The sequence below is a fragment of the Lotus japonicus genome, chromosome 3, assembly GCF_012489685.1.
Source record: "Lotus japonicus ecotype B-129 chromosome 3, LjGifu_v1.2".
Taxonomy (NCBI): domain Eukaryota; kingdom Viridiplantae; phylum Streptophyta; class Magnoliopsida; order Fabales; family Fabaceae; genus Lotus; species Lotus japonicus.
The window spans coordinates 1,161,562-1,177,746 of NC_080043.1; the positions used below are offsets into that span (position 1 = coordinate 1,161,562).

Here is a 16,185-nt window from a genome sequence, read left to right on the forward strand (position 1 = left end):
ATAATTCACAATGAAGGAAGTTTAAATTTCAGAATAATTAAAATTAAAAGATATCCAAATAACATAAACTATCTTCGCTATGCCACCAAAAAGTTAAAGCTCAAGTGTTATGCAAGCTTGATGAAGCAGATGAGAATATTTTGCAACTTGGGGCTTGACCCTGTAGAAACTCAACCAGGATGAGAAGCCTCAAAACCTTGAATTTTATGCTTGAGCGCAAACTTTATGCACCAAGATGCCATGATTTTTATGTCCATTGACACTAAACCAGTTATAAGCCTTAGTCATCTATTTGATCAATGCGGCCTTACGACTCTTCTTTAATCCAATATTTTGTTTTCCGCCTAGGAAGGAAGAGCTAATCTTTCTACTCTACCAGTTTTATGAAATGGAGATGGGTCCTAGCTACTTCTTTCATACAACCAGAGTGTTAATTATTTGCTTCAAAGGCCTGGTATTGTTGAGTCCTCAAGTCTTAAGCATCCTTTGATATCACCCCTCTTTTGCAGATAGAATATAAGCTGCGTAGAGGTGGTTTTTACTTTATCTTCAAGATTTGGTTTTTTCAAAAGAAACTTCAACCTTCTTTCCCCAACTTAAAGGTATTCAAAGTTAGAGATGAAAATAAGAGCTTACGACGTAAAGTAGAAGCTTTTTGGTAGTTATTTTAATTTTTAAAGCTATTGGTTATATTTTTTTTCAGAAAAGATGTTGGACAAAAAAATTACAAAATCTCAGATTACATTTTTCACTAATAAAAATTTGTTTTCATGAGCATTTTATTGTATATAAAATTTGATCACATAAATTTAAATATTTTAATAGATCTATCAATAAAGTTTAAAATATTTTATTTATTCCTTTATATATAGTTAATACGCCCAGAGAATGTATGAATTTAAAAAAAAAAACTGGATTATTTAAAACTACAAACTTCTTTTTTGCTTCATCGGAATTAGTGACGGAATTCAAAATAATTTTTCAGATTTTCATTATATGATGAAGGGGAACTTCGTTTTTGAGTGTTGGTTGAAATTTTCAATTTTTTGTCAAAATTCTTGAATTTTAAATGTATTAGCCCTTGAAACGGGTGACAAAATTCAAAAAAATTAATTTTTCCGAGTTTCATCGTATGATTAAGGGGAGCCTTAACCAAACTTTCTCAACGTAAAATATGGGCAAATGTTTAAGTGTTGGTGCAAATTTTCAATTTTTTGTCGAAATTCGTGAGTTTTAAAGGTGTTAGCCCATGAATTTAGTTGCGCAATCTAAAAAAAATTAATTTATTTTTAGTTTCATGGTATAAAGAAGGGAGACTTTAACTAAGTTTTACTGAGTATTAATATTATGAATTTTTTTAGTATCGGTGTAGTTTTTTTGTTTTTAGCCATAATTCCTGTGTTTTTAAGATGTCAGCCCATGGAATGAGTGACGAAATCCGAAAAAAATTAAATTCCCCACGTTTCATAATATAATGAAGGTGAACTTACCAAACTTTCTCATATTAAATTTGTGCATATTTTAGAGTGTTGGTGGAAAATTTCAATTTTTGTTCGAAATTCTTGAGTTTTAAAGCTAAAAATGCCCATGGAATAAGTGACGAATTCCAAAAAAATTAAATTTTACAAGTTTCATCATGTAATGAAGGAGTGCTTTAACCAATTTTTCTCAAGCTAAAATTTGTGCAAATTTATGAGTGTTGGTGGAATTTCCAATTTTTATTCGAAATTCTTGAATTTTAAAGGTATTAGCCCTTGAAGTGTGTGACGGAATTTAAAAAAATTAATTTGTCAGAGTTTCATTATATGATGAAGGGAAGCTATAGCCAAACTTTCTCAAGCCAAAATTTGTGCAAATTTCTGAGTGTTGGTGGAAATTTCCAATTTTTAGTCGAAATTCTTGAATTTTAAATGTATTAGCCCTTGGAATGGGTGACAGAATTTTAAAAAAATAAATTTTCAGAGTTTCATCGTATGATTAAGTGGAGCCTTAACAAAAATTTCTCAACGTAAAATATGGGCAAATTTTTTTGTGTTGGTGCAAATTTTCAATTTTTTGTCGAAATTTGTGAGTTTTAAAGGTGTTAGCCCATTGATTTAGTTGCAAAATCTAAAAAAATTAAATTTTTTGAGTTTCATAGTCTAAGGAATGGAGTCTTTAACTAAGTTTTACTCAGGATTAATATTATGAATTGTTTTAGTATCGATGTAGTTTTTTTGTTTTTAGCCGTAATTCCTTTGTTTTAAAGGTTTAGCCCATGAAATGAGTAACGAAATTCGAAAAAAATTAAATTCTCCACGTTTCATAATATGATGAGGGAGATCATTACCCATTATTTCTCACCCATTATTTCTCATGCTAAACGTTTGCAAATGTTAGAGTGTTGGTGAAAATTTACAATTTTTGTGCGAAATTCTTGAGTTTTAAAGCTAAATGCCCATAGAAAAAGTGACGAATTCCAAAAAAAATTAAATTTTACAAGTTTCAACATATAATGAAGAGGATCTTTAACCAAATTTTCTCAAGCTAAAATTTGTGCGAATTTCTGAGTGTTGGTGGAAATTTCCAATTTTTAGTCGAAAGTCTTTAATTTTAAAGGTATTAGCTCTTGGAATAGGTGACAGAATTAAAGAAAAATTGATTTTTCAGAGTTTCATTATATAATGAAGTGGAGCTTTAACCAAAATTTCTCAAGAAAATATTTGTTCAAATTTTTGAATGGTGGTTGTAATTTCCAATATTTTTTTTTCGAAATTCTTGAATTTTAAATGTATTAACCCTTGGAATGAATGGGTGATGAAATTCAATAAAATTAATTTTTTCGAGTTTTATCGTATTATTTAGGGGAGCCTTAACCAAATTTTTTCAACGTAAAATATTGGCAAATTTTTTAGTGTTGGTGTAAATTTTCAATTTTTTGTCGAAATTCGTGAGTTTTACAGGTGTTAGCTCATCGATTTAGTTGCGAAATATAAAAATTAACTTTTTTTCAGTTTCATGGTAAAAAGAAGGGAAGCTTTAACTAAGTTTTATTCATGATTAATATTATGATTTTTTTAGTATCGGTGTAGTTTTTTGGTATTAGCCGTAATTCCAGTCTTTTAAAGGTGTTAGCCCATGGAGTGAGTGACGAAATCCGAAAAAAATTAAATTCCCTACATTTCATAATATGATGATGGAGAACTTTAACCAAAATTTCTCATGCTAAATTTGTGCAAATGTTAGAGTGTTGGTGAAATTTTTTAACTTTTGTTTGAAATTCTGGAGTTTTAAAGCTAAATACCCATGGAATAAGTGACGAATTCCAAAAAAATTAAATTTTACAAGTTTCATGATATAATGAAGGGGTGCTTTAACTAATTTTTCTCAAGCTAAAATTTGTGCAAATTTATGAGTGTTGGTGGAAATTTTCAAGAAATTCTTGAATTTTAAAGGTATTAGCCCTTGGAATGGGTGACAGAATTCAATTTTTTTTTTCAAAGTTTCATTATATGATGAAGGACAGCTATAACCAAACTTTCTCAAGCTAAAATTTTTTCAAAGTTTTGAGTGTTGGTTGAAATTTTCAATTTTTTGATGAAATTCTTGAATTTTAAATGTATTAGCCCTTGGAATGGGTGATAGAATTCAAAGAAAAAAAATCATATTTTTATCGTATGATTAAGGGGAGCCTTAACGAACCGGTTGTCTTTGGGGGCGATCTCATTGCCACTCTATATATGGATGAGATATCGGGTGTTAATGGTGGAGCTGATATATTGTTGCTGCTGCTTGTGCGTCCTAAGCCAGATGCGTGGTGGTGCTGTTCTAAGTATCTTTGTGTTGGTCTCTTTATTGGCGAGGGTATGAAGATGGCGAAGAGCTCTTATCAAGAAATTATGAGTTTTCTGGCTGTTGTTATGTTATTATTTATACTGTTATTATTATTATCTTGCTGTGCTTTTTTCTTTTCTTATATGATATAATCTCAGCCTTTGAATTTTAATAATATTAAGGGTCATGATTTGGAGTGAGTTTATTAATTTACTCCTGGAGTAAAATGAGCCCTCCTCAAAAAACAAATGGGCAAATATTTTAGTGTTGGTGCAAATTTTCAATTTTTTGTCGAAGTTTGTGAGTTTTAAAGGCGTTAGCCCATTGATTTAGTTGCGAAATCTAAAAGATTTAAATTTTTTGAGTTTCATGGTATAATGAATGGAGTCTTTAACTAAGTTTTACTCATGATTAATATGATGAATTGTTTTAGTATCGGTTTAGGTTTTTGTTTTTAGCCGTAATTCATGTGTTTTAAAGGTGTTAGCCCATGGACTGAGTGACGAAATCCGAAAAAAATTAAATTCCCTATGTTTCATAATATGATGAAGGAGAACTTTAACTAAACTTTCTCATACTAAATTTGTGCAAATGTTAGAGTGTTGGTGAAATTTTTTAAGTTTTGTTCGAAATTCTTGAGTTTTAAAGCTAAATGCCAATGGAAAAAGTGACGAATTCCTAAAAAATTAAATTTTAAAAGTTTCATCATATAATGAAGGGGTGCTTTAACCAAATTTTCTCAAGCTAAAACTTGTGCAAATTTCCAAGTGTTGGTGGAAATTTGTAATTTTTAGTCGAAATTCTTAAATTTTAAAGGCCCTTAGAATGAGTGACAGAATTCAAAAAAAATTAATTTTTCAGAGTTTCATTATACGATGAAGTGGAGCTTTAACCAACCTTTATTAAGCCAAAATTTGTTAAAAATTTTGAGTGTTGGTTAAAATTTTCAATTCTTTGTCGAAATTCTTGAGTTTTAAATGTATTAACCCTTGGAATGGGTGACAGAATTCAAAAAAATTAATTTTTCCGAGTTTCATCGTATTATTAAGGGGAGCCTTAACCAAACTTTCTCAACGTAAAATATGGGCAAAATTTTTAGTGTTAGTGTAAATTTTTAATTTTTTGTCAAAATTCGTGAATTTAAAATTTTTTAATTTTTTGCCCATGGATTTAATTGCAAGATCTTATTTTTTTTTCCAGTTTCATGGTATAATGTAGGGAGACTTTAACTATGTTTTATTCAGGATTAATATTATGAATTTTTTAGTATCGGTGTAGTTTTTTTGTTTTTACCTGTCATTTCTGTGTTTTAATGGTGTTAGTCCATGAAGTGAGTAACGAAATCTGAAAAAATTAAATTCCCCACATTTCATAATATGATGAAGAGAACTTTAACTAATCTTTCTCATGCTAAATTTGTGTAGATGTTAGAGTGTTGGTGAAATTTTTTAATTTTTGTTCGAAATTCTTGAGTTTTAAAGCTATTAGCCCATAGAATTAGTGACGAATTCCAAAAAAAATTAAATTTTACAAGTTTCATCATATAATGAAGGGGTGCTTTAACCAAATTTTCTCAAGCTGAAATTTGTGCAAATTTTTGAGTGTTGGTGGAAATTTCTAATTTTTAGTCAAAATTCTTGAATTTTAAAGAAATTAGCCCTTGGAATAGGTGAGCACGGAAAGGGAAAATACGAACTTCTGAAATATTGATCTGTAATTTTTTTTTAAAATTACCACCAACATCAATCGTTTTGTGTGGCATGCCCCTCCTGTTGGTGTATCGTAGTATTTAGCAAGGAACTAGCCCCTCTTTCCGTTTACTTTTGGTTCTCTAACGATTTTTGAAACCTTTAAAATGTTATTAAAATGCCACGATTTGATAGGGAGGAAATGAAAGATTGACTTCATAACTACATAAGTGGATCGCCATGGCAATTGAAGAAACACAGATTCGTGTTAACATTTCAGAACATATGAAATATCATGACCCTCTGAATGAAAAATAATAAAGTAAATCCAGCAATGATCAAAACAATAAATGCCTATTTTATATGGGGAAAAGAAACAAACGAATTTTGGTGTTCAATAGAGCAGGTTACACTACAAATAATGAAATGTCCTCTAATGACAACAAAATTGCAAATCACTTAAAAGTACATATCTTCAACCGATTCAGGTTTAATTTTGACCAACTTCATGCACCCTGCTGCTCTTCAAGATCACCATTTTCAGCATCTTCAGCAGCTGCAGCAGCCATGAGCTCATCGAAGTGTGCTGTTTTCCCAAGTACTATTTCAATCTAAAACATTAGTCAACAAATGTAGAGCTTAGAGGAGAATCATAGAACCAAACCAAAGCCATATAGATTGGAAGGAGACTGTTTGAGGTTGTTCTAAAATCAACAAAGGCTATTTTTTTACAGGCATTTCTTTTAACTTCTAAGATTGTATGATTGCTCGCACACTCACACATAACAAGGTCAAACAGGCTCCAAGGCAAACACTCGAGGGTAAAAAAGAACTTTTTTGGACCCTTACCTTGGCCTTTTGGACAGGTCTACCTCTAGAATCATCCTTGATGTCAACTGTTGATGTCAAAATTTCTGCATCAAGATTTCATCATGAATCAAATTAGATAATTCAACCATTACAGAATCATAAGGAGTGTCAACAACAAGGGAGAGAAGACATTTCGAAGGAGTCAGAGAGGAAAAAAAAGTATCACACTGACGCACTCTTTTCAACAGCAAGCCCGTTATTCTTCAAAATTTCAGCAACAGTTACCACCGTGGCAATAGCTGTAACAATGAAATAGAAAAGAAATCAGAAATCAAGAGTAAAGAAAAGATAGGACTAGAAAGTCACAACATATAACAGCGCATTATCTTCCTCATTAACTTTGTAATGTCTTTCTGCATAAATCAAAGGAGAAAAGAAAAGATAGAACTAGTAAGTCACAACATAAAACACAGTGCACTATTTTCGTCATTAACTTTGTAATGCCTTTCTGTATAAATTTTGAAAAAAAAAGTTTTTCTAGTCTTCATGCACCATTGCAAATACTCAGCACGACTCTTGTGAGTGATTTTGTCCCCGCATTTCTATCTTCAATCAAATTGATTAACTTATAACACCTAAATAATGGAAGAAAGGTCCTTGTTGGCAGAACTTCAGTGTAGCCAACCGTCAAAAACAAATCTATGCACAACACTCCAAAATAATACATGGTAACAAAAATAGCGAATCCAATTTGTCTTAGACAGATTTTCCAACCCAAGGTCCAATTTGAATAAGCTTCTAGCTTATAAGAGCTCCTCCACTAAGACAAATATTTAATTCTCTAACTAAGGAAAAAAGTATTTGAAAATAATTGAAGTGGAGAACCTTGTTTCAGCTTAGGCACGCAGTTACTATTTAAGAGACAGTAATCACAAGATCATTCCAATTTTTCTTTTTCTTAAAAGTTTGTGCAATTGGGCAAACTAACTGTCTAAGTTGTTATGCATAGCTAAACAATACTATGAGCCAGCAAACAAACCTAATGCTACCTGCATACAGCTTTTTAGGAGATGATAAGTAAATGGAGACGGATTAAAAGTTCGAAGCAGAGTCCAAGACTAAAATCATCCAAAAGTTCAGGGCAGGCACACAAAAAAAAACCTCAACACTTGTGGAGGCACTAATAAAATGCTTCCACATCTTCTTCAGTTCATTGAAGGGTCAAAGCTTATGATTCTTCAGTTCTTTTTTTTTCGCAATTACCGATCTCAAACACTTACAGTATGTTTAGACCCACTATTTATAATCCCAGAATCACTTCTCCCTCATAAAACCTACTCCTAGTAGCTTCTCCCTCACTTCTCCCCCTAACATGAAAACCTATCTATCATGCCTTCATATATACACTTAATGTTTCCGCGAATCGACTCGACAGATTGAATTTTCCTAACATAGTATTAAATGAATGAAACAGAACAAAAAAAAGTGACAAATTTAGGAGAGTACCCATTCCAAGTGCGGAGAGCTCGACCTCATTATGCTGTTGCATATATCTCTGCAACAACAACAAAAAAACGCAATTAAACCAAAGAAATTCATACTAAAATTCAAAAAAAAAAATTGCAGAACAGAGATTATAGTGGTACCTTGGCGAGATTAACGTAGAAGAAGAGAGGCTTCTTGGTGTTGGAGACTTGAATCCGATTCTTCTTGAACGAATCGTTGTTGTTGGTGCTGATGTTGATGTTGTTCACTCCCTCTGTTATGGCTTCCATGTTGATGTTGATGTTGATGTCGTTCGTTCTCTGTTCCTCGATGAATCAAAAACCCTAATTACAAACAATTTGTGTTTGTGGAAGAGAAAACTGTAGAAGTCAAGCACCACTTCTGTATTCTATCATTGGGCCCTGGCCCAAACATTCATTTGTTATCACTTATCAGATTCTGCCAGGCCCAAACACTTGATCAATTGTTAAAAATGTTGTCATGATGATTTACAAATATGTTATTATGACTCAATGAGTGCTGGTTGCAGTGGTAAAAAATTGTTATTTGAATCTCTAGCTTGAGAGTACGATTCTTAGGAGCCGCTCAACTTAAGAAATCTTTTGGTATCACCAAGTCAAGTCGGAGTTGCGAACTCGCGATACCAATTTTACTCACACACAATAACACAAGAGTAATGCTATTAAGTACGAATGATAACACAAATATGTTAATAAGTTTAGAGAAAAAGTTTGATTTACCGTCGGTATAAAAATTTTTTACACCGTCAACCAATCAGATTTCTTGAATGTGAGAAATATATATTTTTTACTTAATTAAATTGAATGACATGGCAAGTCTTTGAAATCAGATTAGTTAACGGTGTAAAAAACTTTACACCGTAGGTGCATCAAAATTAAACTGATATGTTCATTGTTTAATATTTATTGAAAATTTTAAGTATTAATTGTTACAAGTATTATTTTTATTTGATTTAATGGGGAGGTTAGTAACATATTTTACAATTTGGAAAATGTACGAAATTCATAAAAAAAAAAAAGCATAACATGACTTTATGAAAAGAGAAAGTTGTATTTCAAATTAAATTTGCCTATATACCATTACCATGTATTGATTACATACTTTCGTGCATGTGAAACAGTTCCTGATGAGAACCATGTGACTTTGCTTGTTTTTTTCTTAAATATTGTTAGAATATAATATAAAACCATTAAAGTGGTTCTTACCCAATGAGTTAAGCTTTTGGGATAAGTGGTTGTTTGACATGGTATCAGAGCCTCTGTGACCAAGAGGTCTAGAGTTCGATCCTTACTCCCCTCACTTTCTAATTAAAAGTGGAATTTAATTAAGCACATAGTAGGCAGGCGCGTGAGGGGGCGTGTTAGAATATAATATAAAACCATTAAAGTGGTTCTTACCCAATAGCTTAAGCTTTTGGGATAAGTGGTTGCTTGACAAATATATATACTAACAAATTAGGGATGATATGATATGATCCAATTTAAAAAAAGATATGATATAATCCATGATATATGATGATCTTGCACATTGCTTAAAGTGTCATTTGAAGCACCAATGGGTCACCAAAAATTGATTCACAAGACAAGAAGATCGATTCTTTTGCTAAAACTTTCACCATCAGGTGAGACATATGCGACGCGTTAAATGTTACTATATGAAGTCTGATTTGAAAGCTTATGAAAAAAAATATTTGAAAAATGTAGTACTCTCCAAATTTAGCATTACAATATTGACATATTAAAAGTTGAAGTTGATGGATATGTACCTATTGGAGTCAGGTAATTCAGTGCATAAAGATAGTAGAATTTTGTAGCTAGTTTGCTGTCTTTTTATTGTTAAAATGCTAGTTGAAGGTTTTGTGTCGTAGATGAACTATATATATTGTTTTAAAAGTAAAACTCCAGTAAAAGGTACTGTTTGATGATGTTGTTTACTTTCCAAAATTAACATAGCAATTTTCTTAGAGCCGTGTAGTGAAAGAGGAGTATTATTCCGACAAAATAATTGCAAATAATAGAGAGGAAATAAATGGCAAAGCTTAGGATACAAATGAGAGGGATCCCTCTACAATCCCATCTGGCTAGGGCTGTTAATGAGTCCAAGACGCCACCCAAAATATCTATCTAAGGGTAAAAAGTTGTTAAATGAGTATAAATTTAAGTTTGAATATGCAAAATTATGGGGATAAAGATAAATATAAGTGATGTAATACTTAACTCAACTCATTTTTTCACACAGTCACAACTCACAAGTTATGTGCGCGCGAGAATAAGTTGAGTTGAGTTATTAATATTATAGTGCCCACACATATACTCATATGCCCAGTAATTTTGTAATTTCTATCTTAGTTTTTAGGAAACTATAAAGTAAAACTATAAGAAATTGGAAATGACTATAATTTGTGGTCTTGCTAATTGTTATTTTTAAATAGTATAAAACAATCCAATATCATTGTAAGGTGTCAATTTCACCCGAGACGAGTTGAAATTAATGAAGAGATACTACCGGAAAAAATAAATGCTTGTACATTGTACTTAGTGATAGACAATTTCAATCACATTTCACTACCTCATCATATTATAATTAATTTAAATTGAATTTTAAAATAGCGCGTTACACCGGTATATATTCATTTAAAATTGAGGGTTTGGAATCTTCGATTCAATTATAACATTAATTAATAAATACTTAAATTATGTTTTTTTATAAATCAATGAATTGTATTCAACCTTAACACAAGGGGTGTCAAACTCAAATACGATGAGGAAGAAAAATAAAGAAAAATAAAAACCTAATCTAGAAGGTCAAAACAATACAAATAAATGACCCAAGCCAAGGCAAAGAACTATCCCACCAACATGACAAAAATCAATAACACCCACCCCACAAGCTTGCCACAAAGTTACAAAACTTAGAGACAAGTTACTAAATTCGTCTTCCATTCAAACTATGTACATAACCTTAAATAATAATAATTTTAGAAGACATGGAATGTATAGGTAATGCTACAAGATTCAAGCATGAAAGAAGATAAACTAAAGGAAGAAAGCGTCTAAAAAAAATACACATATCTATCCGCAAAAATAAACCATTCCTTGCAAAGAAATCAGCTACTAGCCACTGGCTTAACTTCTCTTTATTTTCTCTGTCTCTTTTTTTTTTTAATGCCGAGGCCTTCCTCTAAAAGAGAAAACTAGTTTTTTACCTAAGTAGTGGTGCAAGAGTAACCATGAAGGAAGCATATAAAAATTAAAATAGGTATATCCATAAAAAAAATAAGCCATTCTCTATTTCTCTGCACATGAATCAGGCACTGAATCAACTTCTCTTTATTTTCTGTCATAGATGGAGACACCCTACTTGTGTTTCAACTAAACATTTCCAAATCTCTCCAATTGATATACTTGTTATAATTGTTATAAGAGTTTTGTAAATGATCCATGTGAAAGTTTGAGTTATGTAACCCATAATCCAATCACATGGGAGATAAGTGAGTTGAAATTTCTATATTTTATTTATTAATTTATTTCCAACTCATTTATCTCCAATGTAATTAGATGATGGGTTATTTAACCCAAACTTTTACATGGTTCATTTAAACAACCCCTTATTATAAAAATGACTTGTACCAAACATTATTGTTATAGCATTTGGTAGGAGATGTGATGGGAAGCATAAGATCCTATTCAGCATTCACCACATGGAAATGACGTGTAATGAAAATCCTAATGAATCTCATACAACTTGTTCACACGTGGCAAACGAGTATCACGATGTATGATACCCCTCTATATATAGAGCGGCACCCATTTCGCTTCTGTTAGTGGACTTCCCTATTTCTCTTTCTTTCATCTTCAATTTTCTCTCCTAACATTCTTCTTCCTCTCTTTTTATTTCTTCATTCAAAGTTTTGATCATTTTTCAAACTTCTTCTTGTTTGTTTGAGATATTTTTGCTAGAAAAATGAAGGAAAGTGGGGGAAATCCTCTGCGTCTAAAGTCTGTGAATCACATCTCCCTCATCTGCACTTCAGTGGAAGAATCTATGAACTTCTACCAGAATGTTCTTGGATTTATCCCCATCAGGAGGCCAGGGTCATTTGATTTTGATGGAGCTTGGTAATTAATTATATTTAACCCCCCAATAAAAATTTTCAGTTGAACGAAACTAAGGTTGTGTAGAAGAAGCAAAAGGAGCATGAGAGGATTGAAACTTCCATCCAAATTTTCTGTTTTTGTTTTCCTGGGGAGAAAGTTTTGGTGGGTTTTTCTCACTGAATTAAAATTTATACAAAAAAAATCATTTGAAACCATCCTATATAATTTTTCAATTGGAAAGAACGAAAACTGTGTAGAAGTGGCTTCTTTAGATTAAGAACACATAAGGAGCATGGAAAGATATAAACTTTCATCTAAATTTTTCTGTTTTGTTTTCTTGGGGAGAAAATTTTTCTCACTGGAATTTGGATTTTTTTTTTGTGTATGATTAATGTACAGGCTATTTGGCTATGGAATTGGAATTCACTTGCTGCAAGCAGAGGACCCTGAGAATATTCCAAGGAAGACAGAGATTAATCCAAAGGATAATCACATATCATTTCAGGCAAGAGTTCCATATTCAATTAGGGTGGTTGATATTTAAGTAAACTGCATGTTTAATGCTTGATTCAGTTCAAGGAAAGAGCCATATTAAAGATGTGAATGGGTTAATTTAATGGTATTTGGCATTTTTCTAGTAGAACAATAAGGAAGCAATGGAAAACAGCAACGTGAGCAGAGAAAAAGTCAGAAATAAAAACAATTTAGCTAAGCTCAACCTTGCAAGTGATAATAAGAAAGAAAAGATAAGATCATAGATAAACACAGGTTGATAATGCTACTTTAGCTTAGCTCAACTTTGCCAACAATTAATAAGTTCAATTAATGTGTTATTTTCTGGTTTCCTTTATGATTATGTGTATGTTTATATTTACGTTCAAGTTTACCAAAAACACACTGCAATTACACAAGAGACATGAACTCATCAAAATTAAACTGTCTTAGAAACATACTAATAGTTCTTTGGCTTTGCAATGTTGATGTAGATCCTAAATAAAAGGCTACAAGTTGGATGAAAACATAGCATTCAGCCCATGTTTGTAAAAAGACCAGAGATTGAAAATGAATGATTGCAGATAGAAAAAATTGACCAAATTGCAAAAATGGATGAAATCATTATGCCTTTTAGTACTGTAAAATTTTGTATATTTGTGTCAAGATATGATCACTTCCCCTGTCCCATTCCTGGCTTGTACGTGGAAAAAAGACAAAACTAATTTAATCGTGCAAGTGGTTTTTAACTTGTATGGAAGTACTTGTATGCTAGACAAGTGTTTTTATGAAATGACAAACTGATTGATTTAAATATGCATAATACAATAAGACTAGCGTTTGATGAAAATGACAAAGTGAATGAATGCAGATAGAAAAATGTCACCAAATTGAAAAAATGGATGAAATCACTAAAGATTTGTTGCAAGTTGTGATCACTTACCCTGTCCCATTGCTGGCTTGTACATGGAAAAAAGACAACCAATTTCATCATACAAATGTTTTTAATTAACATGAATGCATGTACTTGTTAGACAAGTGTTTTGATGAAATGATAAAGTGATTAATTTAAATAAGCATATACAATAACCATATATTTCTTTAGAATGAATTCTGGGATCGGAAGCTACCTAGAGAAGCTTCTCCGATTCAAAATTGATTTTAACATTAGAATCAATTGTAGAAAGATTTTGAAACATGACATTGTGATTGTTGTGATGATGGAACAGTGTGAAAGCATGGGGGCAGTGGAGAAGAAGCTAAAGGAGATGGAAATCGGTTACGTGCGAGCCATGGTGGAGGAAGGTGGGATCCAAGTAGATCAGCTGTTTTTCCATGACCCAGATGGTTTCATGATTGAGATATGCAATTGTGATAGCCTCCCTGTAATTCCCTTAGCAGGTGAAATGGTGAGATCATGTTCAAGAGTGAACCTTGAGATGATGCAGCAGCAAATACACCAAGTTGTCAAGCAAATGTGAATGGTGATTCGGCCTTTCATCTAGTGTTTTAAAACTAAAACTGGTGACTGACTCGATCAAGACACCAGGTCAATTAGTCTAAAAGGTACTGGGTGAAGAAGAAAGTGGGAAATTATATATATATATATATATATATATATATATATATATATATTATTTAGCTACTTGTCAGTGAGTTAGTATCTTCCTATGTATTATATTCCTTTTGCATCAATAAACAACTCCACACCTGCTAGTTCCTAATTTAAAAAAAAGCATTGTCCTTTTGCCACCATGTGTTTGTTTTTTTGTTCATTTCTTACATCATTTATCAAGTGGCTTTTTCTGAGTACACCAACATAGACATGCCATCAAGTGAAATGATTTTGTAACTACGGGCATATTTAGAAGGCTTAAATATGAAATATGTCTGAAAAAATCTTTAAAATATTATCTTAAGAATATTTTTATTCAAATTAAGGTTCAAGTGTGTTTTATGCTTATGTGTCATGAATTTGACCCAATCATCATATCCACGTGACTTTTACATATTCTAGTCATTACTTAGGGGTTTAGTTTGAATTCCACAATCAATTAAAAATCAACTTCCTCTTCCTCATAGACTCAACCGAGAAGCCCTAAGGAATTCAACACCACCCAGTCGTCATCTTCCTCCCCTTCCTCTCTTCACCATATTCTTCCTACAAAACCCTAGCCGCCAACACCGCCACCTCCTACCTCTTCTTCTTTCTCCCTTCACACAAAACCTTAGCCGCACTTGAGAGAGAGAAAAAGAAAGAGAAAGATCGAGAAAGAGAGAGTGAGTCGGTGAAGGAGAGCGAGACCAAGGGGAAATAACAGTGGGGGAAAATCCTGTATGCATTAAAATGAAAATCTCATCACGTTACATTCAACCAATATCCAAACAACATTGCATACCTTTATTTTTCTTTGTTCTCACCAAGGTGTTTGGGTCAGCTTTCATGCACCTCGACTAATACTACTCGACGCTCGTAGTGCATGATTGTCTCTCGCTAAGCATTATTTTAATAAGGCCGGCAATTGATCATGGGAACTCCAGTTCGCTAAACAAGTTCTTACTTGATCACTTAAGGAACAGAAATAAAAAATTCTTCACAAATTTCAATTCAAATTAAGGCTTAATCCTCAAATTAGTCCCTGTCTTTATGTCGTCGTCTGAACCAGGTCCTTGATCAGAAAAATTTGTGGAATACGTCCCTATCTTTGGAAAACGTATGGAGCCAGTCCTCGCCGGAGCCCGGAGCTCCGGCGAGTGATGAAATGGCATGGTGACTGTGTAAATGAAGCTGACGTGGAATAAATAAAAAAATAAAAAATAAAAATATTACACATCATATAATTAACAAAATTAAAACCTATAACTAATTCTAACCCTAATTTAATTAACCAAATTAAATTCCCCCCAATTTAGCCCCAAATCATCTTCATCAAAATCAAACCCATGATCATCTTCATCAACCTTCACCACCCAGAAACCCACCCCCACCTTCAGCAAGCTCAACAACCCAGCAACCCCACCCATACCCGGAACGAAACCCATGTTCATCTTCATCAACCTCCCATGTTCACAGCCACCTTCACCCTCTTCATCTTCAAACCCAGCAATTTCTGGACTTTTCCACAAAAGCACCCAAATTTTCCTCCAAGCACCAACCTTTTCTACTTTGTTCCCCATCTTTTCTCCAGTCACCCTTTCCCCTTCCTGAACCCCACCTTCTCCTCTCACTCCTTTCCTCTTCTTCGCCATCCCTCCACCGGTTCCCCTTCCCCAATCCCAAATCTCATTCTCTTCTCAGATCTGAGGAACCTCTCCAAAAAGCCCTCGAAGCAACATAAAGTGTTTGGAGAGGAGATAGAGGCGACGAGATCGAAGTGTTTGGAGGCAAGAAAGTTCAGATTTTAGATCGAAGTGCTTGGGGCTTTGGGTCTCATGGAGGTTGGGGTGTGCTGGTTTGATTTGAGGTTCTCTTACTCTGTATCCTTCTCATTCGCTGTTGTGTTTCTGGCTCGGTAGAGAGGGGCTTTGGGTCTCATAAAGTGATTTGAGGATATGGTACCGTTCATCTTTGGTGTGGGTTTCTGGGGTTTTGGTGGATCTTTCTTCTGGGCGTGGAGCATTTTCTTCTGGGTTTACAATTTTTTTAGGATTTATTGTTAAATATGGTTGTTGTTTCCTTTGAATTCCAATATCTGATGTAAGCCTATGTAATTTTCATCTCTACTCAATAATAAACGCACATTTTGTGGGTTCAAAAA

The 16,185-nt window shown here is 32.9% G+C and overlaps 2 protein-coding genes across 2 annotated transcripts; one reads left to right on the plus strand and one right to left on the minus strand.

Moving 5' to 3' along the window:
- Positions 1–5,836: 5,836 nt before the first annotated feature.
- On the minus strand, positions 5,837–8,172 carry LOC130749418 (uncharacterized protein At2g34160-like). The gene is made up of 5 exons (XM_057602773.1): positions 7,958–8,172; positions 7,818–7,866; positions 6,548–6,610; positions 6,351–6,415; positions 5,837–6,112 (listed from the first exon to the last, which is right to left on the minus strand). Exons 1-5 carry the CDS (start codon positions 8,084–8,086, stop codon positions 6,008–6,010), a joined length of 411 nt encoding a protein of 136 aa, XP_057458756.1. The 5' UTR covers positions 8,087–8,172; the 3' UTR covers positions 5,837–6,007.
- A 3,485-nt stretch (positions 8,173–11,657) lies between these two features.
- On the plus strand, positions 11,658–16,185 carry LOC130747172 (glyoxylase I 4-like). Its single transcript, XM_057600024.1, has 3 exons — positions 11,658–11,956; positions 12,335–12,440; positions 13,657–16,185. Exons 1-3 carry the CDS (start codon positions 11,802–11,804, stop codon positions 13,906–13,908), a joined length of 513 nt encoding a protein of 170 aa, XP_057456007.1. The 5' UTR covers positions 11,658–11,801; the 3' UTR covers positions 13,909–16,185.

Excerpts from the sequence above, each read along its gene's own strand:
- LOC130749418 (XM_057602773.1), bottom strand. The coding sequence starts at position 8,086 with ATGGAAGCCATAACAGAGGGAGTGAACAACATCAACATCAGCACCAAC. Across the intron at positions 7,867-7,957 it reads TCTACGTTAATCTCGCCAAG|AGATATATGCAACAGCATAA; the intron begins GTACCACTATAA and ends TTGTTGTTGCAG. Across the intron at positions 6,611-7,817 it reads GCTCTCCGCACTTGGAATGG|CTATTGCCACGGTGGTAACT; the intron begins GTACTCTCCTAA and ends TCATTGTTACAG.
- LOC130747172 (XM_057600024.1), top strand. The coding sequence starts at position 11,802 with ATGAAGGAAAGTGGGGGAAATCCTCTGCGTCTAAAGTCTGTGAATCAC. Across the intron at positions 11,957-12,334 it reads TTTGATTTTGATGGAGCTTG|GCTATTTGGCTATGGAATTG; the intron begins GTAATTAATTAT and ends ATTAATGTACAG. Across the intron at positions 12,441-13,656 it reads ATAATCACATATCATTTCAG|TGTGAAAGCATGGGGGCAGT; the intron begins GCAAGAGTTCCA and ends ATGATGGAACAG.